Source organism: Emys orbicularis, chromosome 1, assembly GCF_028017835.1.
Source record: "Emys orbicularis isolate rEmyOrb1 chromosome 1, rEmyOrb1.hap1, whole genome shotgun sequence".
In the NCBI taxonomy this organism is placed as follows: domain Eukaryota; kingdom Metazoa; phylum Chordata; order Testudines; family Emydidae; genus Emys; species Emys orbicularis.
The window spans coordinates 371,546,594-371,572,566 of NC_088683.1; the positions used below are offsets into that span (position 1 = coordinate 371,546,594).

Sequence of the window (25,973 nt, forward strand, 5' to 3'; positions counted from 1 at the left end):
GCCCAGACACATGGACCATTGGTTTTACCTGGAATGGCCATTCTGATATTCTCATTTACACCCCAGATGTATCTGCCTCCTGCTGTAACATACTATACTCCACTCCCCTCCCAGAGCTGACTTAGATCCCAGGAATCATAGAATACCAGGGTTGGAAAGGAACCCAGGAGGTCATCTAGTCCAACCCCCTGCTCAAAGCAGGACCATTCCCCAACTAAATCATCCCAGCCAGGGCTTTGTCAGCCAGGAGTCCTGATGGGAACGCTCTCTCCACAGAGTTAGTAAGAAAGTAAGAATAAACATTAAAAATTTAACCTTAAGTGACTTGCCAGATGTGAGAACATATTGGTTTTAGAGATGACTGGGTCGCAGCTGACAAGGGGAGGGGAAGACAGGAGAAAGTGACAGGGGCAGGGCCTTGGGGAGAAGACACACAGCAGGGTTGAGGCTTGACAGAAGAGGTGAGGCAAGATTGCAATTTCAGGGATCCAGCTACCAGCAATTAGAAAGGTGGCAACCCAGTACAGTGTACATAGACTGACTCCCCAGTTCATCACATTGACACAGCACAGTAAGGACAGGGAAGGGTTTAATGTGTCTCTGTCTGTCCAGTAAGTGATTCAGGGAAGAGGCCCCAGCACCATGGACCAGCCAGCTCTGCACAGAGCTCAATCTGAGAGTCAGAGCACACGGAGAAAACATTTAGGTCTTTTTATAATCAAAGAGCTGGAGCAGCCTGCCCCAGATCTGTTTGGTCCTCACCCCGTAAATGATGGGATGCAGCACAGGGGGAACAAGGTGGTACACACCGGTAATGAGAATGAGGAAATGCAGTGGCAGATTGTTTCTAAACCGCAGCATGAGAGAGGAAAATAAATCTGGGATGTACAAAGCTAAGATGGCACAAACATGAGAGATGCAGGTCCCAAAAGTTTTGAGCCGGGCATCCTTTGTGGGGAGGCGGAAGATGGCCCGGAGGATCTGAGTATAGGATATGGCGATAAAAAACCCATCCATTAAAATCACAGTGAGAAGATCAAAGAGGCCATAGTAACTATTGATGCGGATGTCAGCGCAGGCCAGCTTCACCACAGCTATATGCTGACAATAAAAGTGGGGGATGATGTTGGTTCTGCAATATGGCCACCGTCTCACCAGGAAGGGATAGGGTAATGCGAGTATGCCACTGCGCAGCACCACAGCCAAGCCGATCTTGGCCACCACGGGGTTTGTCAGGATGGTGGAATATCTCAGGGGATGGCAGATGGCCACGTAGCGATCCAAAGCCATGGCCACAAGGATTCCAGACTCCATCCCTGAGAGGGAGTGAACGAAATACATTTGGGTGAGGCAGGCACTGAAACTGATATCCCTGGAATTGAACCAGAAGATGCTCAGCATTTTGGGTACGGTGGATGTGGACATGACCAGGTCGCTGATGGCTAGCATGCAAAGGAAATAGAACATGGGCCCATGGAGGCTGGGCTCCCTCTTCACAATGAACAGTATGGTGAAGTTCCCCAACGTGGCTATGGCGTACATGGTGCAGAAGGGGATGGAGATCCAGATATGGGCTGCCTCCAGGCCAGGAATGCCAAGTAGGATGAAGGTGGAGGGGTTGGTGAAGTTGGTTCTGTTAGAATCTGACATGGCGTAGGGGAGAAAGTGTCCAACTCTGAGGCATAAGAGTGTCTTCTGCATTTACCGTATGCTCCCCTGACTTTTTATGTGTTCCCAGGATCTCGGGTGATGGCCACAGCTGAAATGCCTGCATGGAGAGACAATGTTAATATGAGACACTGCATGCACTAGTGGAGGCTGTTCTCATGGTAGAAGCAGATTGATCACTATTCACAGACTGAAAAATGACATTTTCATTATTCAAAGAAAATAACTATGAATACTTACCCTACTAAATCCAATTCCATATTTGTATTGTGCTCCCTGCATTAATAATTCGTACACGTTTTCGTGGGGGAACCTTAAGAGGCACCAGCAGGAAACACAAGTGTGGATACTGGTTATCCATCATTGTTCCTTAATGCAATGAGAATCAGGATAGGGAGTCCATAATGAAGGGAGTTCCCCCATTCATCCAGTTGCTCGAAATCAGAGAGGGGAAAAAAACAAAATTTTGCACAGATATGTGCTGAGAGAAACATCCCAACTAGAACATACCTCAGGGAAAAGACCTGGACACCATTGATAGCAGCTCAAGAGAAACACCTGCTCATTCACAGTAGCGGACAAAATAAAAGAAATGTTCAGATCCCTAAGATATGGGATGGAGCATAACATGTTCAGGAATGTGTTCAGTTTGGGTCACCCAGTCTCTATTAAGGAGCTAAAAGTCTGGGACTCTTTAATGTATACAAGAGACAAAGAAGAGACCACATGATATAGGAGAGGAAAATAAACAAGGAAACTGATTTACATTCAAATGGACAGTTCCCAACCAATACTATCTATACACACTTCATGCTCCACGAGAACTAATTCCCTAAAGCTGAGGAAAATTGTTAGCAAAACTGATTGGGAGGAAAAATTTAGACAGAAAAATATAAATGAATATTGGTAATTCTTTGATAACAATTTATTAGATATCAGAAAACTCACGATTCCAGAGTCAACAAAGTAAACAACTTTGGGTAAAAACTCAGTTTAGTGGTAAAGTGAAGGCAACAATTAGAGGGAGGGAAGCAATATGTAACAAAGAGGAAAAAGGGACAATAGCTAGCCAACCATAGAAATCAGAAGTTAAGAAAATTGATAAGGAACGTTAAGACATCAGGGAAAACGTTATGTATTGCAGGGCTATGGATCACAAAAAGGAGTTTATTAAATATATTAAGAACAAGATAAATCCTCAAAAATATTTATGTCAATTCCTGTGTTAAATGTAAAATATTGAAATATAAAAGGAAAGGTTTTTTTATAAAATAATTGACAAGGTTAAGAAACTATGGAAAAGCGGGTATGGGATTAGTTAAAAAAAGTCTAGATATGTAAGTAATGCCATTCACCAACAGGGTTTATGGAAAACAGATCTTGTCAAATAAACCTGATTTCATCCTTTTATGAGAGTACACATTGGTTGATCAAGGGTACACATTTCGTGGATCAAGGGAACCACGCAGATGCAACGAACCTTGATTTCTCAGAGGCATTTGATTTAGCAGTGGAAAATACTGAGTTGGTGAGTTGGAGCAGGGGAAGAATTTTACCTTTGCACATGGGATTGGTGAAATAAACTGAATCCAGTTCAGGGGTCCACATTTGAAAAAAGATGTTGAAAACTTGGAGAGGGTGCAGGAAAGAGCCACAAAAATTCTTGGAGGATAGAGAAAAAGACAGATTGTTAGACTTGAAGGTATAGAGCTCTTAACTTATCAAAAATATTATCAAGTGGAGACTTTCATGGGGAGAAAATCATGTAATCTACCAGACAAAGGCCGAGCGAGTCCTAAGGGCTGGAAGCTGAAGCCAGGTAAATTCCAGCTTGAAATTAGGGCCAAATATTTAGCACTGATGGTGATTAACCTTTGGGACACACTGGAAAGGGAAGTGTTGGATTCTCCAATTCCCCATGTGGCACATCCAGACTGGATGTTTTTCTGGAAGATCTGCTTGAAGGGTTGTTTACACTTAAAATGCTACAGCGGTGCTGCCATAGTGCTTCACTGTAGACACTACTTACACAGACGGAAGGGTTCTCCCCTCAGCACAGGTAATGCCCGAGAGGTGGTAGCCAGGTCGATGGAAGAATTCATCTCATGCTGTCTACACCAGGGCACAGATTATCCAATAAGTTCTTGGAATGTATTGGAGACAATTTTTTGTTCCAGAAGCTGGAGAAACCTACTTGGAGACAGGCTGTTCTAGACTTGATTTTGATGTATAAGGAGCAACTGGTTGAGAATGTGAAAGTGGAAGGCAACTTGGGGGAAAATGATCATGAAATGATAGAGTTTATGATTCTAAGGAATAGTAGAAGGGAGAACAGCAAAATAAAGACAATGGATTTCAAGAAGGCAGACTTGAGCAAACTAAGGGGAGTAGGTAGGCAAGATCTCATGGGAAGCAAGTCTAAGGGGAAAAACAATAGAAGACAGCTGCCTGGTTTTCAGAGAGACATTATTAAGGGCACAAGAGCAAACTATCGCCCTGCGTAGGAAAGATAGGAAGTATGGCAAGAGACCGCAATGACTTAACCAGGAGATCTTGAATGATTTAAAAATCAAAAAAAGGATCCTACAAAAAGTGGAAACAAGGTCACATTACAAAGGAAATATATAAGCAAATAATACATGTATGTAGGGGCAAAATTAGAAATGCCAAAGCACAAAAGATCAAAATAACTAGAGACAAAAGGGTAACAAGAAAACATTCTACAAATACCTTAGAAGGAAGTGGAAGACCAAGGACAGGGCAGGTCCGTTACTAAATAATAAGAAGAAATGTGGAAATGGCAGAGTTGTTTAGTGACTTATTTGTTTCGGTTTTCACGAAGACAGTTAGTGGTGTTGGGACACTTAACATAGAGAATGCCAGTGAAAATGGGGTAGGTTCAGATGCTAAAATAGGGAACGAACAAGTTAAAAGTTACTTGGACAAGTTAGATTTCTTGAAGTCACGAGCGCAGAATGAAATGCATCCTTGAATACTCTGAAGGAACTGACTTAGGAAGGATCTGAGCCATTAGCTATTATCTTTGAAAAGTCATGGGAGACAGGGGAGATTCCAGAAGACTGGAAAAGAGCACATATAGTGCCTATCTATAAAAAGGGAAATAAGGGAAACCCAGGCAATTACTGACCAGTCAGCTTAACTTCTGTACCAGGTAAGATAATGTCGCAATTTATTAAGGAATCAATTTGCAAACGTCTAGAAAATAATGAACTGATAAGGGATAGTCAGCATGGATTTCTCAAGAACAAAACATGTCAAACCAAACTCATAGCTTTCTTTGACAGGGTAACAAGACCTGTGGATGTGTGGAAGCAGTAGGTGTGGTAACTTTAGACATTGTTACAGCTTTTGTACAGTCTTGCATAACTGGGGGGAGGGATAGCTCAGTGGTTCGAACATTGGCTGGCTAGATCCAGCATTGTGAGTTCAATCCTTGAGGGGGCCACTTAGGGATCTGAGGCAAAGATCAGTACTTGGTGCTGCTAGTGAAGGCAGGGGGCTGGACTCAATGACCTTTCAAGGTCCCTTCCAGTTCTATGAGATAGGTATATGTCCATATTTTTTTAAAACTTTCTCATTAGGAAACTAGGGAAATACCACCTAGATGGAGCTACTATAAGGTGGATGCATAACTGGTTGGATAACCGCTCCCAGGGAGTAGTTATCAATGGTTCACAGTGATGCTGGAAGGGCATAACAAGAGGGGTTCTGCAGGGAGCAGTTCAGGGTCCGGTTCTTTTCAATGTTTTCATCATGATTTAGATCATGGCATAGAGAGTACACTTATGTTTGCAGATAAAAAAAGTTGGGAGGGGTTGGAAGTCTTTGAGAATCGGATAAACATTCAAAATGATCTGGGAAAACTGGAGAAAAGGATGATTAGAGGTCTTGAAAACATGACCCATGAAGGAAGAATGAAAGAGATAGGCTTGCTTAATCTGAAAAGGAGAAGACTGAGGGGGGAAATGATAACAGTTTTGAAATACCTACAAAGTTTTTACAAAGAGGGAGAAAAAGGGTTCACCTTAACTTCTGAGAGAAAGCAGTGCACTTAAATTGCAGCAAAGGAGGTTTAGGTTGGACATTAGAAAAAATGTTTCAAAAAAGGCAAATGCAATCTTTGGTTATATTGGCAGAAATATCACATACAAGTCATGGCACGAGATAGTATTCCTCTACTCGGTGTGGGTTAGGTCTCAATTGGAGTAATGTGTCCAATTTTGCACACCAATTAACAGAAAGGATGTAGAGAACCTGGAAAGGATCCATAGGCACATAACAAATGTTATGCAAGGGATGGAATACAAGCCGTATGAGCAAACCAAAGAAACCAATATGTTTACTTGGAAAAGAGGAGATTAATGGGGGACAGGATAGTGGTCTTCAAACACGTGAAAGGCGGCCATAAAAAGGTAGTGGAAAGTTATTCTGTCTCATCACAGAGGGGCAGGACAAGAGGCAATGGGTTCAATTCCAGCATAGCAGATTTAAATTAAATTTCAGGAAAATCTTCCTAACTTTAACTACAGGAGGCCAATGGAACAGACTCCCCGAGAAGTCATGGAAGCTCCCTCTATGCAGGTTTTCCAAAGGGGTGTGAATAGCCATCAGTCTTAGATGACTAAGTCAAAACAAATCCTGCATCTTGTCAGGGGGTTAGACTCGCTGACCTTTGTGTTCCCTTATAACTCTATGGCTCTATCATTCTATGATGTAAAATCCTAGCATAGACCCGGCCTTAGTCACACCCAAGTCTTTCGGCTCAATACAGAGGTAACTGAATGAAATTTAATAGGCCTGTGTTTTACAGGAAGTCAGACTGGATGATCAAATGGTCCCTTCTGAACCCTATGGAGCTATTTATAAAGAAAGACCAGGCATTTATATTTAATTTGTCTCATAACATGAACAAGGGAACATTTAGTTAAATTGAAAGTCTGAACATATAACATTGAGAAAAGGTGATTGCTAACATAATTCCTATTTGGCCTGTAGAACTCCTTGCTACCAAAGTTATTGGAGTGAAGAGCATAGAGGAATGGGATTCACAAATGGATTGGCCATTGTAGGTGGTCCTGCTGGCATCACCTGTAGTTAAGGCTGTCTGACACCTTCCATTAGAAGACCTAATTTTCAGTTGCTTATAAGTTTGCCAATTTTTGGAGTTTAATCTGAAATATCACATGTTGGGTGTCTACTTCAGGAAGAATTGTTTTTTTGTTTTTTTGTTTTTTTTTTTTAAGTTCAGGCATAACAGTTCAGCCGACTTCTCGAACGAAGCTAGGAGAAATGTACGTTATCCATGTTAAAAAAAAATTAATTATTTTTCTATCGAGGAGCCCTAGCACCTCCAAGCTTTCCCGCAGATAAAAGTCAGGTAACAGCCCCTGTTCCTCTGCCCCGTTAACAGATAGAGACCTGATATGCAAGAGGATAGGGTGACAGTGTCTGTGCATTAACACACAGTTGGCTCCTGACATGTGTACTCAGTTCTTGCTCCAAGGGGAGTTTTGCCTCACTGGGGCCTGAGCAAAGTATGGGCCGTGTCTCAGAATTTGGCCTTGTATTGCACATCTACTAACATCTTTCATCCTGAAGGATTCACTGTGCCACTGAAATGGACCACCTTGGGGCTGGAGGCCATCAGGTGGGATGCGCAGGGTGCACAGAAATCAGTGACATTTTGTCCAGTGATTCTTTAGCAAACTCAGCACTAATGGCAAGGACCCTGGGATGTTTCACAAGCAGCGAGCAGCGGCACCCAGGAGCCGGAAAACAGGGCTGCTAACAGGGGAGTTTAAGTGGGAGTTTACAGGGGGAGGTGGAAGGGGAGGCAGGAGGGCGCGGTGTCCGGTGTGCTCTGTTTCCCCAGAGGCCGCAGGCTGAGACCATAGCAGCCATGAGCCTAGCAGCTGGGGACACAATGCAGATAATTGCATGTGGCAGCTGTGGTATGTACATGGTCCTGGCAGTTGCTCCTGACCAGAGGTATGTCTGTATGAAATGCCGCCTAATTGACCTGTTAGAGGAAAAGGTCCGAGGGTTGGAGATGCAGGTAGAGACCCTGGTAGAGTTTAGAAGGGGGTTTGAGCAGCTAATGGAGCAAAGGCAAGGGGTGGCTGAAGGGGAATGCCCAGGGGTGCAGGTGGAAGCAGGGGCTATGGTCTGTGAGGGGGGAATGTCAGGGGTGGAACAAGAGCAGTGGAAGCATGTGACCGTGAGAAGCAGGCCAAGGAAAAGGAGAGCTAGTGAGGGGGAAATAGAACTCAGGAACAGGTTTGGGTGTTTGGATAACGAGGAGGGGACACAGTGGGTGGTAACTGATGGTGGGAGGCAGAGGAAGAAGAGAAGGGCAGCTAGTCCAATAGAAAGAGGGGAGGAGTTGATGGAGACAGCATCAATACGCAGCCCCAGGAGGATACAGGATGGCACTAGGGGGACTATAACGGAAAATAGAGACAGACAGGAGTTACGACTGCAGGGAATAGAGGATAGATTAGTAGATCGCACTGTCACTAGGCAAAGGCAGGTTTATGTGATTGGAGACTCCTTACTGAGGAGGTTAGACAGGCCTGTGACCAGGGCAGACCCACAAAACAGAAGGGTGTGCTGTCTGCCGGGCGCTAAGATACGGGATGTGGACCTGCGGTTGAAAAGGATCCTAAAAGGAGCAGGTAAGAACCCCTTGATCGTCCTTCACGTAGGAACGAATGACACGGCTAGGTTCTCGCTAGAGAGAATCAAGGGAGATTATGCCAGGCTGGGGAAGACGCTTAAGGAAGTAGAGGCTCAGATTATCTTCAGTGGGATTCTGCCTGTTCCTAGAGAAGGACAGCAAAGGGCAGACAGAATTGTGAGGATAAATAGCTGGCTAAGGGAGTGGTGCTATAAGGAGGGCTTTGGGATGTATGGCCACTGGGAGGCTTTCGGGGACAGACAGCTGTTCTCACGGGATGGACTTCACCTGAGTAGGGAAGGAAATAGACTTCTGGGAGGGAGGCTGGCTCATCTCATCAAAAGGGCTTTAAACTAGGAATTTGGGGGAGACGGTTGGGAGATGTCCAGTTAATCTCCACGCCTGATTCCAACACTGAAAAAGAGGGCAAAGAGATAAGCACAGATATACGTAGGGGTAGGGAATTGGACATAAGAAGGGGGGGGGGGCAGATGGACAGTACGGGGTCCGTACCAAATTGCATAACTAATGGGAGAAAGGATAGACAGCATACAGTAAGATGTTTATACACGAATGCAAGAAGCCTAGGTAACAAAATGGAGGAATTGGAGCTCCTGGTCCAAGAAATGAAACCTGATATCGTAGGAATAACCGAAACGTGGTGGAACGGTAGTCATGACTGGAGTACAGGTATGGAAGGGTATGTGCTGTTTAGGAACGACCGGAAAAAAGGTAAAGGTGGGGGTGTGGCATTGTATGTCAATAATGAGCTAAACTGTAAAGAAATAATAAGTGATGGAATGGATAAGACAGAATCTGTATGGGCAATAATTACACTGGGTAAAAGAACTACTAGAGCCTCCCCTGAGATAGTGCTTGGGGTGTGCTATAGACCACCAGGATCTAGCCTGGATGCGGACAGAGAACTATTTAATGTTTTTAATAAAGTAAAAACTAATAAGAGCTGTGTAATCATGGGGGACTTTAACTTCCCGGATATAGATTGGGGAACAAATGCTAGTAACAATAATAGGGCTCAGATGTTCCTAGACATGCTAGCAGATGAATTCCTTCATCAAGTAGTACCTGAACCAACGAGGGGGGATGCCATTTTAGATTTGGTACTGGTGAGTAGTGAGGACCTCGTTGAGGAAATGGTTGTAGGGGACAACCTTGGCTCGAGTGACCATGAGCTAATTCGGTTTAAACTAAATGGAAGGATTAACAGAAATAAAACTGTGACTAAGGTTTACAATTTCAAAAAGGCCAACTTTAATAAATTAAGGCAACTACTTAGGGAAGTGGATTGGGCTAACATACTTAGGGATCTAAAGGCAGATGACGCCTGGGATTATTTCAAGCTTAAGTTGCACGAGCTGTCCGAGGCCTGTATCCCGAGAAAGGGAAAACGGTTAGTAGGCAGGAGATTTAGACCTAGCTGGATGAGCGGGCGTCTCAAAGGGGCGATTAAGAAAAAACAGAAAGCGTACAAAGAATGGAAGAGGGGAGAGATCAGCAAGGAAACCTACCTTATTGAGGTCAGAGCATGTAGGGATGCAGTGAGAAAGGTGAAAAGCCGTGTAGAGTTGGACCTCGCAAGGGGAATTAAATCCAATAGTAAGAGGTTTTATAGCCATATAAATAGGAAGAAAACAAAGAAAGAGGAAGTGGGACCGCTGAAGAATGTAGATGGAGTGGAGATTAAGGATAATCTAGGCATGGCACAATATCTAAATGAATATTTTGCATCGGTCTTTAATAAGGCTAATGAAGGGTTTAGGAATAGAGGGAGCAGGACAGAGGGGAATAAAGGAGGGGCGATTGACATTACAGTATCAGAGGTGGAAGCCAAACTTGACCAGCTAAATGGGACTAAATCGGGCGGACCGGATGATCTTCATCCGAGAATATTGAAGGAACTGTTGCGAGAAATTGCAAGCCCCTTAGCGATAATTTTTAATGAATCTGTAAACTCGGGGGTGGTACCGTTGGACTGGAAAATAGCTAATGTGGTTCCTATTTTCAAGAAGGGGAAAAAAAGTGACCCGGGTAACTACAGGCCTGTTAGTTTAACTTCTGTAGTATGCAAGGTCTTGGAAAAAATTTTGAAGGAGAAAGTAGTTAAGGACCTTGAGGTGAATGGCAATTGGGACAAATTACAACATGGGTTTACGAAAGGCAGATCGTGCCAAACCAACCTGATCTCCTTCTTTGAGAAAGTAACAGACCTTCTAGATAAAGGAAATGCGGTGGATCTAATATACCTCGATTTTAGTAAAGCGTTTGATACTGTGCCGCATGAGGAATTATTGGTTAAATTAGAAAAGATGGGGATCGATATGAAAATCCAGATGTGGATAAAGAACTGGTTAAAGGGGAGACTGCAGCGGGTAGTACTGAAAGGTGAACTGTCCGGTTGGAGGGAGGTCACCAGTGGGGTTCCTCAAGGTTCGGTTTTGGGTCTGATTTTATTTAATCTATTCATTACTGACCTCGGAACCGAATGTAGGAGTGGGCTGATAAAGTTTGCGGATGACACAAAGTTGGGAGGTATTGCCAATTCGGAGAAGGATCGGGATATCCTGCAGGGAGACTTGGGTGACCTTGTAAATTGGAGTAATAATAATAGGATGAGATTTAATAGTGAGAAGTGTAAGGTGATGCATTTAGGGATGACTAACAAGAATTTTAGTTATAAGCTGGGGACGCATCGGTTGGAAGTGACGGAGGAGGAGAAGGACCTCGGAGTCCTGGTTGATCGCAGGATGACTATGAGTCGGCAATGTGACGTGGCTGTGAAAAAAGCTAATGCGATCTTGGGATGCGTTAGGCGAGGTATTTCTAGTAGGGACAAGGAGGTGCTGCTCCCGTTATACAAGGCGCTGGTGAGACCTCATTTGGAGTACTGTGTGCAGTTCTGGTCTCCTATGTTTAAAAAGGATGAACTCAAACTGGAACGGGTACAGAGAAGGGCCACTAGGATGATCCGAGGAATGGAAAACCTTTCCTATGAAAGGAGACTTGAGGAGCTCAGTTTGTTTAGCCTAACCAAAAGAAGGCTGAGGGGGGATATGATTGCTCTCTTTAAATATATCAAAGGGATAAATACCAAGGAGGGAGAGGAATTATTTCAGCTCAGTACTAATGTGGACACAAGAACAAATGGATATAAACTGGCCGTGGGGAAGTTTAGGCTTGAAATTAGACGAAGGTTTCTAACCGTCAGAGGGGTGAAATTTTGGAACAGCCTTCCGAGGGAAACGGTGGGGGCGAAAGAGCTCTCTGGCTTCAAGAGTAGGCTAGATAAGTTTATGGAGGGAATGGTTTGATGGGATAACGTGATTTTAGTCAATTAGGCATTAACGAGCCATCGCTGGTAAAATAAGGGTCCGGCTGTAGAATCTTGCCTGTATGCTCGGGGTTCTACTGATCGCCATATTTGGGGTCGGGAAGGAATTTTCCTCCAGGGTAGATTGGCAGAGGCCCTGGAGGTTTTTCGCCTTCCTCCGCAGCATAGGGCAGGGGTCGCAGGCTGGAGGATTCTCTGGAACTTAATTTAAAAACTTCAAGGGAAAGTGGGTGGGTCAGCTTTTGTGGCCTGCATCATGCGGGAGGTCAGACTAGATGACCATATTGGTCCCTTCTGACCTTAAAGTCTATGAGTCTATGAGTCTATGAGTTTCATGGTTGTGTGGAATGGAAAGGACCACAGACTTACTCTCTATCCCCCCACACCCACGTTACACAGGGTTTGTCGATTGGGTGAGCTCCTCATCAAGAGATGGATACCTGTGAATTATGAGATGGAAGTGTCCTCCCTAGGAATCCCGCTCAGGTATCCGTGACCGACACATCTCTGAATCCGGCATCTGCAGCATCATCTGACGCTGAGAGCCGACACAGTGTGCACAGTTCATAATATAGCTCTGCGTAATCCCAGTGGCATTCGCTCAGCCTCTAGAGGACAAGGGAGCATCTGAAGGTAAACATTCTGTAGACAAGCAACTCTCCGCTTCTGTGCTAATTATCCAGCTTTAGGAGTAAACAGTAATTAAGGGACCTTCCCAAAGGAAGATGAGAACTCTTGGGCTCTGTGCTGAGGCAGAGAGGAATTGGCTGCTCTGTAGGTTTGTGTGGATATATTTAAAAAATATAGTTGATGAGTAAGAAAACTAGGGATAATGCTTAACTCTCCTGAGTATCTGATATCCTGTAAATTGTCAGGATAGATGGGTAGATAGTAGACAGAGAGATCTGGAGAAACTTGACTAAGAGGAGACACAAGCACTTACAGCAAACATGGGGGGCTTCCACTAAAGGATCAGAGATCAGTGCTTCTCATCAGTAAGTATCATTATATTGTGTAGCAACTTTCATTGATGGATCTTCAAAAGCTAGCAAAGGAATGTCACTATGAACCATCCCCATTTCACTGATCAGTAAACTAAGGCACGGGGAGACATGACTTTTCCAAGGTCACACAGACATGGACTGACAGAACCTAAGTCTCCTGATTTCCCTTCCATAACCACGGTCTCTCTGACAGTAAGTGACCAGATGACAACAGGGAAATGGACTCCCAGTCTTGCAGGCCTGTTCACTAGGGCAGAGTGGAAAGAAATTCCCTGGGTTGCAACCTGGAACTGGGGATGGCCGAGCCCTGTGGCATACCAATGTGGGGCCCCTCTCACACTGTGCAGCTGTGACAAGCTGCAATCCTCTCAGGTCTTGCACTTACACAGCTATGCAAAGACAGGGACACACTCAGCTGCAGTTACATGAATGATTTCACTAGCCAGCCATGAAACAACAATAGAGAGGCTCCAGCCAGTTCCCCCCAGCTCCCCGCCCTAGGACCCAAGAGCTGTACCGTCTTGCCCTGGCCAAAAGCCTGACCAGTATCAGTTTATTTCCCAGTCTGCTGCTCCCTCAATGTGGAGAGGACAATGCATCAGCCTGAGCAGATTTCGCTTTTATGTTTCAAACAACATCCTGTACTAAGTGTAAAAATATAAAACAGATTTATTAATTACGGAAAGATTGATTGTTTAAGTGATTATAAGTAATGTCTACTATCTACCCATCTATCCTGACAATTTACAGGATATCAGATACTCAGGAGAGTTAAGCATTATCCCTAGTTTTCTTACTCATCAACTATATTATAAGTGTAAAGAAAAAAGTTGAAATCTGAGAAATGAACAACATCACAATCTAAGTTCTTTACACTAGACAGGCTTTGAATCAAACAGTGTGTCACCCTGATGGGACAAACAATCCACCAATCTTCTACACACAGGATAGAAATCCCTTCAGCCTGGGACCACCTCCCCAGTTCAGTCCCAGGTTCTAACGTCTTTGGTGTTGAGTTGTGGGGGAGTGAGGCCAAGTGATGATGTCGCTTCCACATTTTATAGCTTCTGCTGTGTCGAGGGAGCTTCATTATTCCAAGCAAAAGTCCCGAGCACAGTTACTGGAAAAGAACAGCCGCAAGATGGAGACCAGTGTCACATCATAATCATATCACCAAGGTAAATATGGGGTGCCAGGGTCTTGCTTTGGGGCACAGAATGTCACACCTCTCCCCTTAGTTTACTGCAGTAGTGTGTGACGGGTTGGATCACAGAACCCGCCTTGGGAGCTACCTCCTGATGTGCCAAGACTACCTCTGCTCCTGCTTTCCCTGCCAGCTCAGGACCCCAGCACCCCATCTTGGTGAGCCAGACACGCCTGTCTGCTCCAACACAGACCCAGGGTCTGAATTACTTGCCCCAAAGCTGCAGACTTAACTGAAAGCAGCTAACAGAAGTGTTCCTGTCTTTAACACTCAGATGCCCAACTCACAATGGGGTCTAAACCCAAATAAATCCGTTTTACCCTGTATAAAGCTTACACAGAGTAAACTCATAAATTGTTCTCCCTCTATAACTCGAATAGAGAGATATGCACAGCTGTTTGCCCCCCCTCCCTCCCCCAGGTATTAATACATACTCTGGGTTAATGAATAAGTAAAAAGTGATTTTATTAAATACAGAAAGTAGAATTTAAGTGGTTCCAAGTAGTGACAGACAGAACAAAGTGAATTACCAAGTAAAATCAAATAAAACACACAAGCCTATGTCTAATCCAACTGAATACAGATAAGATCCTCACCAGTTCCAGAATTTCCATGCATGACTCAGTTCCTTACCAGCCGAGCCACATTCCTGGGAAAGCCCCAAAGTGGATTGGTGTCTCCAAGTTCATTGTTGGCTTAAGTTTTTCATGATTGGGCACTTACTGAGAATAGTCTTTTCTCAGGAAGCTGACCAACTGCTTCACTACAACCTACTTAGTATCAAACAAGTATGCAGCCAATATTCATAACTTTGAATACAAAAATGACACATGCATACAAATAGGATTAATAAATTCAGCAGATCATGACCTTTACAGAGATATGTTTCATGGCATATGTAGCATAAAACATATTCTAGTTATGTCATATATATATTTCTTCACACAACACACAGTCAACATGTGTAGGTCTTTGACAGAGGATGGGGTGAAGGCCAAGACTATAACAGCTTTCAAAAAGAACTAGTTGAATTCATGGAGGATAGGTCCATCAATGACTATTAGCCAGGATGGCCAGACATGATGTCCCTAGCCTCTGTTTGCTGGAAGCTGGGAAAGGTTAATTGGGAATGGATCATTTCAGAATTATCTCTTCTGTTCATTCCCTCTGAAGCATCTGACATTGGCCACTGTTGGAAGACAGGATACTGGGCTAGATGGACCTTTGGTCTAACACAACAGGACCGTTCTTAAGTTCACTGAAGAAGGAAATGGTGTGAAGATGTTGTGTTGTGTTGTGTTTTCCAGAATCTGGGTATCTCTTCTGCTGTCTAAACTAGAGGAATTGTTTTAGCAATCTGTGAATGGGTTCCAGGGGGCAAACTGCAAAGAACGGGGCAGACAATCCCCCAAACGGTTGGTTATTCTAATACTTGGATTTAACAAGGCAGCAACAAAACAGCTTTCACAATGCTTTACTGCTTACACAGAAGCCAAAACCCAGGCCCCTTAAAGCCACCCAGCCTTGGGCTTCAACCCAGACAACCAAGTCAAGTATGATGATGACTATTGAAAATCTTGCTCATCATATAATAAAGTTCTACCAATCCCAAAGGATTATACACATCACCTCCCAGGTGAATGAGTGTTTCAGATATTACTCAAATAATCACTTAGAGCCAATTCTTATTAACTAAACTAAGATTTGTTTAAAAAGACAGAGTATTGGTTAAAAGAGAATTAAATATAGAGACATGATTAGAGTTTTTAAGTCAGTTTCATAGTAGAGATGGCTGACTTCAGAGTTCCACAGAGTTCTTTCAGAATTAGTCAAGAGATCATAGTCCAATGTTGAAATTCATTATCAGGGCGGTCCAGGGAATAACTGGAGACCAGAGTCTTGTGACTCACACTTCCCCTGATGATGCTTAAGCAGATCCGACATAAAAAGGATCAGGTTCTAAGAGCCTTTTATACAGTTTGTGGGCAGCACAGCAGTACTTGAGTGAACAATAGGCTTTTAAAGTAACCTTCTATTTCCTAAACATCACTGGTAATTAACTACGTGGATTAACATAAGGTTATTATCCATTAAACAGTTTATAGAGAGTTCACAAGAAACTTTAAAGAAACGTATAGAAAATGAGATTATTGCACCCAAGTTGCGTCTAATAATATTTCCTTTTCATCTCTGAATTAATCGAATACTGCTCTAGATAGGAATCGTTTGGTTACACTGCTAAATTCTAACAAGCTGTCAGTAAACAGAGACTACTAGAGTCACTAACTTCTTCCAGGTCTTTAATAATACAAGTCTATATTTCAAAGTTCTAGCCTATTAAAGGTGGAATGGTCCTAATTACCATTTACATACTTTTCTAACCTGTCTCTAAAGTGTGAATCTGGGTCAATAACCTGCAAGTTGCTTAACTCTTTCTGGCCATATGTCACACAACCCCTTTTGCAAGGCCTGGGGCTGTTTCCTTTTGCGATCATGTGACCCAAAAGGGAGAAACTGGAAACAGAGTGCGCCCAAGGGGGAGCTCTGGGAAGGGTGGGCTGAAGCAATTGGGGAGTATGGAGGAGCCGAGCCAAAGCTAGCCTCAGGGCCTTGGTGCTTGGCGTGCAGGTTTCTGCTCCCAGAGGGAGGCAATAGAATGGAAGCTGCATTGTGAGAGTGGGCCTAGAAACCCAGAGCCAGAGGCAGGGCCTGAACAGTGCTGTGACTCAAAATCACAGGGGTCTTGTTTGTGGGCCCCAAACTTGCTCAGCTGGTGAGTGTCCAGCTGTACGAGCTTGAGCAGGGCTGTGACAGCAAACCTGGAGCTGCTACACAGATGTGGAAGGGAAGTGGGCCACACCAGGAAAGTGCCACAAGATATTTCCTTCACCCATATTTGGCTTCTCTGCCATCTGTGTTTCCCCAAGTGCTCTTGTTCCAGAACTGATCCATCTGGGCTTCCCTGAAGGAAATGTTTCTGGCACACACAGTGCCTGTTTGGGGTCAGGAAGAGAGTTTTTGTCTCCCTCGGAAAGTGCTCCCCAGAACGGCAGAGACAGTGAGTCCCTGTTCTAGTGGGTTTTGTCCCATCTCTCTCTCTCTCTCTCTCTCTCTCTCCTGGTGTATTTAGATCCAGCTCTCTCTTTCCTTTGTAACTCACCCCCACACACATGTGTCTCCCCGTCTCTGTCATTTCTAAATCCCTGGCCATTACAAACTAGTAGCTGCAGTTGTGGTAGCCTATAGTCTAGCCTACTTGCTTGCCTATATATCTTTTCTAAAAAGTTTCTTATTTTCTAATGGGTTTGATTACTTTAGGAGTAAACAGTAATTAAGGAACCTTCCCAAAGGGAGATGAGAACTCGTGGGCTCTGTGCTGAGTCAGGGAGGAATTGGCTGCTCTGTGTATTTGTGTATATTTATAAAATATAGTTGATTAGAAAGAAAATAAGGGATAATGCCTAACTCTCCAGAGGATCTGATAGCCTGTAAATTCTCAGGATAGATGGGTAGATAGTATTCAGAGAGTTCTGGAGAAAGTTGACTAAGAGGAGACACGAGCAATTACAACAAACAGATGGGGCTATCGCTAAGGGATCAGAGATCAGTGCTTCTCATAAGTAACTATCATCATTCTAAAAAGTGAGTTCTAGCCCACGAAAGATTATGCCCAATTAAATTTGTTAGTCTCTAAGGTTCCACAAGGACTTCTCGTTTTTGCTGATACAGGTGATCACTCTGAAACCTATCATCATACTGTGTGACATCTTTCCTTGATGGATCTTCAAAACACCTAGCAAAGGAAAGTCACTATAAACCATCCCCATTTCACCAATCGGTAAACTGAGGCACGGGGAGACATGACTTGCCCAAGTTCACACAGACACTGACTGACAGAACCCAAGTGTCCTGTCTTCCATTCCATAACCACGGTCTCTCTGTCAGTAAGTGACCACATGACAACGGTGAAATGGACTCACGGTCTTGCAGGGCCTGTACACTGCGGGGGAGGTGAGGAATTCCCTGGGGTGAAACCTGGAACTGGGGCCCGCTGAGCCCTCTGACATACCAATCTGGGCCCCCTCTCACACTGTGAGGATGTGACAAGCTGCAATCCTCTCAGATCTTGCACTTACAAAGCCATACACATGCAGAGAGACACCCAGCTGCAGTTACATGAATGCTTTCACTAGCCATCCATGAAACACCAATAGAGGAGAGGCTCCAGCCAGCTCCCCCTAGCTCCCCAGCCTAGGACACAAGAGTTGCACCATCCTCACCTGGCCAAAAGCCTGACCAGTATCCGTTAATTTCCCAGTCTGCCCTTCCCTCAATGTGGAGAGGACAATACATCAGCCTGAGCAGATTTCGCTTTTAAGTTTCAAACAACATCCTGTACTAAGGGGGAAAAAAACAGATTTATTAATTACAGAAAGATCGATTGTTTAAGTGATTATAAGAAATAGTGTAAAGAACAAAGTTACAGAGAGTCCTGTGGCACCTTATAGACTAACAGTCCTATTGGAGCATAAGCTTCTGTGGTTGAATACCCACTTTGACAGATGTATGAGACACGCATCTGACGAAGTGGGTATTCACCCACGAAAGCTTATGCTCCAATACATCTGTTAGTCTATAAAGTTCCACAGAACTCTTTGTCGCTGTTTACAGATCCAGACTAACATGGCAACCCCTCTGATACTTAAGAAGAAAGTTGAAATCTGAGAAATAAACAAAATCACAATTCAAGTTCTATACACTAGACAGGCTTTGAATCAAACAGTGTGTCACCCTTATGGTACAAACAATCCACCAATCTTCCATACACAGGCTAGAAATCCCGTCAGCCTGGGACCACAGCCCCAGTTCATTCCCAGGTTCTAACTTCTTTCGTGTTGAGTTGTGGGGGGAGTGAGACCAAGTGATGATGTTGCTTCCACATTTTATAGCTTCTGCCATGTAGAGGGAGCTTCATTTTTCCAAGCAAAAGCCCCCAGCACAGTTAGTGGAAAAGTACAGACACAAGATGGAGTCCAGTGTCACAGGAGCTGGTCACAAGCCCTTCCATGCTTTCAGAACTTTAGGAACAAAAATGATACATGCATACAAACAGGGTAATCATATTCAGCAAATCATAATTATCCATTGATATCTTACATGACATATTTTATATACTTTGTAAAAATCACATCATAATCATATCCCCATGGTAAATATGGTGCAGACAGGGTGTTGCTTTGGGTAACAGAGAACCACACCTCCTTCCTTAGTTGACTGAAGAAGTATTAGTCACTGACTTGATGCAGAAGCAGTGTGTTCAAGGCTCTCTTTACTTTTTGACCATACAACTCCCAAGTGTTGATAACGTTGTAGTGTTATCCACAGGTGTGCTTGCAAACATCTGTGTACCTTTCAACACTTTGTAGATTAGCCTAGTGATCTCAAAAATCAGCTAGAGTGCTTTCTGTGAAGCATTGTTAACCATTGTGCTTTTCCAACTAGTGGTAACTCAATACAGATATTCATCAAAGCCATGAGGTGTTGTGCTTCAGTTTCCCCCTCCAGACAGCAGATCAAGTCTATTATCATTTCCCTCCTGTGACAAGCTTTGAACCTGTGAACAGGTGTTAGCTGAGAAGCAATAGCCACGTACAGCTTCTTGTTGATTACTACTAGCATATCCAAAAGCTTTCCCCCAAAATCATGCATAAGTTTACCATCAGTACCATTTTTTTGTCATAAGATTTACCATTAGAAACTAACTTTACATTATGAGATTTAACAATAACACCAAATCTTTTATCACAGGCATTTCCAAGAATTTTTATTATTCCACTCATTGTGTTTGGACAGTTTGGTGTTCAATACACATTGTGTCATTCAACTCCTTCCTAAACCTTAACATGTGTTTAACTACTGGTTTTCTTTTCCCTACAGTGTCTCCTTCAGTACGGAACTCAGTCTAAGATCATTTTGGGGGTCTTGGTATGCCAGGGTCTGGTAAGATGAAGATGGAAGGGGAATTTCCATTTTGGTTAGACCCCTTTGTAGCTGCTTCCCAGCCCCAGGGTATGGCCATTCAAAAAATCCACATCTTCTTCACCTTGGTCACTGACTTATGTGGAGGTAGAGTGCCGAAGACCCTCTTTAGATTTTGAATATGTAACTCCCGAGTGTTGCAAAACATTGTAGTTGTAGTGTTACCCACAGGTATTCTTGTAAACTTCTGTGTACCATTTAACACTCTGTAGATCAGCCCTGTGATCAAAAGTCAGAAAATGTGTCTTTTTTGGGTAGCTAGAAAAACCTCTCTTTGTATCTTTGCAGCGTTGTTAACCATTCTGCTTTACTAACTAGGGATATCTCAATAGAAATATTTATCAATGCCATGAGCCATTGTGCCTCAGTTTCAAATTCCATACTGCTGACCAGGTTTATCATAGTTTCCCTGCTGTGACAAGTTTTGAGCCTCTTTACAGGTGTTAGCTGAAAAGCAGTATCCCCATAGGGCTTCTTGTTTACTACCCCTAGTGTTAGACCCGCAATACAGGTATCCCTATGGGATTGGGAGCAGGGAGATTCCGGACACAGTGTTGGTATATAATACTCTAAATGCTCTTTATTTATTGCAAAACAAACCATACTCAGTTCACATTCACAGCCCCAAACATGCTATTCTACAGTCCAAAGGTCAGAATGGTCCTGATGGCCAGTTGAAATTCCTTTCGATCATAAGATCATAAGATGCGGGGAGCCAGAGAAAACCACATCTATGTCCACATGGGTCTCTGGATCAATAAACAATTCTGATTTGCAGAAATCATAGGCAACCATTTATAGTCCATTCTGTCGCATCATAGGTTCTTTGCATTTGTTTCTTAGGACTTCTACCCACACAATTGCAAAGAGACAATCCTGCGAGGGCTGCCATATTCAAAGGTGTGCCATTTCCTCCAATTCTTACACAATTTTATATCAGTCAAGCTGGTGTTGTTTCCTTTTCTGCTGATTCCACTGTTCTACAGCCAAAATGCTTCTGAAATAAATGTAGTCAAACTTTACTAATTCTGGGTCACTGAGAACGAAAATGATGCTTAAAATTGTTGATTGGCTCTAGTTTTCAAGATATGCTAATGGGTCAGTATATACGACCCTTGACTTGGGAATGGCGGAGGATAAGTGAGTTATAAAGGGAAGGGATCTCAATTTAAACCAGAAATGACTAAAATACATCTTTGACTGGATCTATGCATAAATCTATGACTGGGTTTGGACAGTACTTGCTTTTTAGGTAAAACAATGAATGATGCAATCTGAAGCTGGTATTGTGTCATACATGATATGAATTGAATCATGTTATTCCTAGAAGTCATGGATGATGCAATCATAATGAAGCTTACATCACTCTGCTGAACAAATTGCCCTATATCAGCTCTAGAAATCATACAATGTCGTGCTCTCTTATTTGTCAGTGTTTGATTTTGCAAAGGGACACATTTCTGTTTAGCCAAAGTGAGCAGAGATGCCTCGTACTTGTGTGAACAGTGCAGATAACTTCTGCTATGTTTGTGGTGAAGTGACTTTTGCATCACAAAAGCGCAGTATAACCACTATGGTTAAGAAAGCCTATCCCCTTTATTTTGGCTGCAAAATTGGAGATCAGGACAAGAGGTGGGCCCCACACATATGCTGCAACACTTGTGCAACAAATCTTCGCCAGTGGTTGAACAGGAAAAGGAAATCTATGCCTTTTGCAGTGCCAATGATTTGGAGAGAGCCAACAGATCATACCAGCAATTGTTACTTCTGCATGGTGCCTCCAGTTGGGAAAGGTGTGTCAAAGAAGAAAAAGTGGACTGTGCATTATCCAAACATTCCATCAGGTATACGCCCAGTACCCCACGGAGAAGGACTGCCATTTCCTAATGCACCAGAATCATTCTCACTTGTGTCAGACGAGGAAGAGGAAGAGGATGAAACTTCTGGTCCTGAACCATCAATGTCACAGGACCCACATTTTCTCCCATCCTCCTCCTCTGAACCACACCTCATAACACAAGGTGAACTGAATGACCTTGTCAGGGATTTGGAACTACCCAAGAGTAAGGCAGAGCTGTTGGGCTCCAGACTACAGCAGTGGAATCTCCTGGCAGGTGATGTTAAGGTTTCCATGTTCCATGAGCGTCAAAAGGATCCTGTCCCATTCTTCTTCATGGAAGGTGATCTTGTAGCCTGCAACAACATCAATGGTGTGATGGCAGCCCTCAACATCGTTCACGATCCAGATGAGTGGAGACTGTTCATTGATTCATCGAAGACGAGTCTTAAAGCTGTTTTACTGCATAATGGCAATGTTTTGCCATCAATTCCAGTTGGTCATGCAGTCCATATGAAGGAAACCTATGACAACATGAAACAACTTTTGAGGTGCATAAACTATGACCAACATCAGTGGCAGCTTTGTGGCGATTTGAAGGTTGTTGCTCTCTTGCTTGGTCTGCAGACTGGATACACAAAGTACTGCTGTTTTCTCTGCGAATGGGATAGTCGTGCAAGAGATTCCCACTACATCAAGAAAGATTGGCCACTCCGACAGTCATTGGAGCCTGGGAGGAAAAGTGTTCAGCATCCACCACTTGTTGAATCAAGGAAGATTTTGTTACCAACCTTACACATCAAGCTGGGTCTGATGAAGAACTTTGTCAAGGCCATTGACAAAACACAAGCAGCTTTCAAGTACCTCCTGTTGTCAGATGCTACCGGTGTGGTGCTCTGGTTGCCCCTATGTTGATATCACTTGGCTGCGTGCGTGTGTTCCCTCTGTGTGCGGTCCCAGCTCTGCAGATAGCTGACACAGCAAACCCGACGAGAACCCCCAATAACCACAGAGTCTAGTAAGGTACGAAGGCACCTCGGCCAGGTTTATTGTGACCCTGACACAATTGCAGTTTCCCGTAGATTACTTAGTCTACTGGGCATACTACGAGAAAGTGCCGCTCGGCAATGGACCCAGCTCAGTCAGTGGCGGGACTTTCCACTGTCCCCTCGGCCGGACAAAGATACCGCCCCAGGGATACATTCTTATACACAGGTACAAACAAGTTATACATCACTCCTGACGTATTGAGGTGCAACACCTCTACGCAGCAAGGTGCAACCCCTCTACGTAGTAAGGTGCCGCCTCTCACCTTGTACATGTTGGTTCGATCAAAACAACTTTATCCATCATTTTACCCTTTTGCCCCTGTCATTGGGATGGGTCGGCCTGTTCCATGTTATCTGTGGAATGTTCCCGTATGGTATGTCTCGCTACCATGTTTATACTTTAACTTTACTAGGTGAATATATATCTATGCAACATCAGCCCTTTTCCTGCCAGCTTCTGTGAGCAGGGCCTGCCTCTGGCTCACAGCTTAACTTTGCTTTATGTTAGCAAAGTCTTGACCATTACTTTAGTTCAGGCCTTAGGCCTCATACCGGGCCTCTGATACCAAGGTTTATATCTCAGGGCCTCCTCTTACTACATTCCCCCACTTTTTGTCTTTTTACGGGGAGGATGTTTACCCATCGTCCTGGAAAAGCATAATGCATGGACTGAGGATAACCCAGTGGGCTAAACACTGTTATGTGGTTACCTTGTTTTACCATCCATACACTCATGCCCCATCCGTCTGTTTAGTCTGCACATTCCCTCGTACGACTGGCAGACAGATTTTATTTTTCAATTATTTTTTAGTCCCTTATGGTGGGCCTAGGAATGTTAGGCCCGGGACCATGACTGAGGAACGTAGTATTATGATTGAGCCTTAGAGGCACTCCCAAATAATTAATATATATGAATTATATTGATATGTCATATATATTTGTAGTGTGTATGGGCATATATGTATAGTATGTATGTGTACATATGATACCACCTTATATTCAAGCATAACCATGTTTTTCCAGTCCGGTGTTGTACTCTGGCCCTTTTACTTTGGTGACACAGATAGAAATACACTCCTATTAGGGCAATTCCAATTATCACCTGTCTCATCATTAGTAGTAGGCTGAGTGTTTTGAAATACTGGGATAGGGATTGTGATAGTGTGCCCCACAGTGCTATGTATATGAGAAGAAAAACAGAAATTTGGAGTAGTGACACTACCACTGAGGCCTTTATATATATAAATATATTGTAATTAGTTACTACACAGTACTGTCCATTCATGTTATAGGTTACCCTTATGGCTGGTTGTCACCCTCTGGTAAGCTTTACTGGGCAGGAAACAGAAGTGGCTAGCTTCTCTGTTCCATTGGTTGCACGGCTCTGCGATACACCAGTAGTTGACATAGATCCAGTTGTTTCTTATGGATGCTGTCTTCCAGATAACCTTCTGAATGGACAGTAACCAATTTATTAAATAGTGCTGTGTCAGGATGTTATATTGGTACCCAGACACTGAACAAGATTGTTTTGAATAACGTGTGCCTTACTTAGGATGTAGTGTCACTGACCCAAATTATGACTGGTACTAACAGGCAATTTGTTTACCCAATTTGTAGTTACTGTGTAACTCAATTCCTTTACCAATTTTTTTTTGCCTTCATGTTGTTTGCTGCCATTCGTTTGTTGATTTTTACCTGTGTGTTGGTTAAACAGTTTAGCAAGGTTATGCACATTGTACATGTTGTACAGCAATAATACAATACAGCAATAATACAGCAGTACAATGATAAAACAGTAGTACAGCAATAATACAGTTGTTTTTACATAGTAACCAAGTTGAAATTAAATGATGGATTATCCTGGTCCAGCTACTGTTTTTTAGCTGATTGTTAACTTAATTGTCCATATATGGTAGATAGAGGTGTATTTAACCAGTCTCTTATTTATAAAGCACTCCATTTTTCTTTTCTTGATGCTTGGGGGTTTCTTTGCTATATACCGATATTTTCTGGTGTCTTCAGGGTGTGATATTTTCTGGTGTCTTTGGTCTGTGGGATGCAACTTAAACAGCTAGTTAGTTAACATAATAAAGTGTTTTTGTTTGTTTGTTTTTGTTTTCAGTAACCCAAACTTAATACACAGTTTAACTTAGTTTGTTTACAATGTAATAAGAACAATGTAATAGGGACCAAGCCTTTTATAACACAAGCTATACTTTTGCAATTGTTGTATAGACATTCATTTTCATTTGAAGTGCATTACTAATAATTGTATACGAAATGTAATGCTTAACGGCTAAAATAAATGCTCACAATCTTCCATGAGAAGGTGTATTGTCGGGGTCACCAGTGTTGTCAGATGCTACCGGTGTGGTGCTCTGGTTGCTCCTATGTTGATATCACTCGGCTGCGTGCGTGTGTTCCCTCTGTGTGCGGTCCCAGCTCTGCAGATAGCTGACACAGCAAACCCGACGAGAACCCCCAATAACCACAGAGTCTAGTAAGGTACGAAGGCACCTCGGCCAGGTTTATTGTGACCCTGACACAATTGCAGTTCCCCGTAGATTACTTAGTTTACCGGGCATACTACGAGAAAGTGCCGCTCGGCAATGGACTCAGCTCAGTCAGTAGCGGGACTTTCCACTGCCCCCTCGGCCGGACAAAGACACCACCCAAGGTATACATTCTTATACACAGGTACAAACAAGTTATACATCACTCCTGACATATTGAGGTGCAACCCCTCTACGCAGCAAGGTGCAACCCCTCTACGTAGTAAGGTGCCGCCTCTCACCTTGTACATGTTGGTTCAATCAAAACAACTTTATCCATCATTTTACCCTTTTGTCCCTGTCATTGGGATGGGTCGGCCTGTTCCATGTTATCTGTGGAATGTTCCCGTATAGTATGTCTCGGTACCATGTTTATACTTTAACTTTACTAGGTGAATATATATCTATGCAACATCAGCCCTTTTCCTGCCAGCTTCTGTGAGCAGGGCCTGCCTCTGGCTCACAGCTTAACTTTGCTTTATGTTAGCAAAGTCTTGACCATTACTTTAGTTCAGGCCTTAGGCCTCATACCGGGCCTCTGATACCAAGGTTTATATCTCAGGGCCTCCTC

At 43.4% G+C, this 25,973-nt stretch overlaps 1 protein-coding gene across 1 annotated transcript; it reads right to left on the bottom strand.

Moving 5' to 3' along the window:
- Nucleotides 1-702: 702 nt before the first annotated feature.
- LOC135874613 (olfactory receptor 52E4-like) lies at nucleotides 703-1,650 on the bottom strand. The gene has a single exon (XM_065399500.1). The coding sequence runs from the start codon at nucleotides 1,648-1,650 to the stop codon at nucleotides 703-705; it is 948 nt and encodes a 315-aa protein (XP_065255572.1).
- Nucleotides 1,651-25,973: the final 24,323 nt, after the last annotated feature.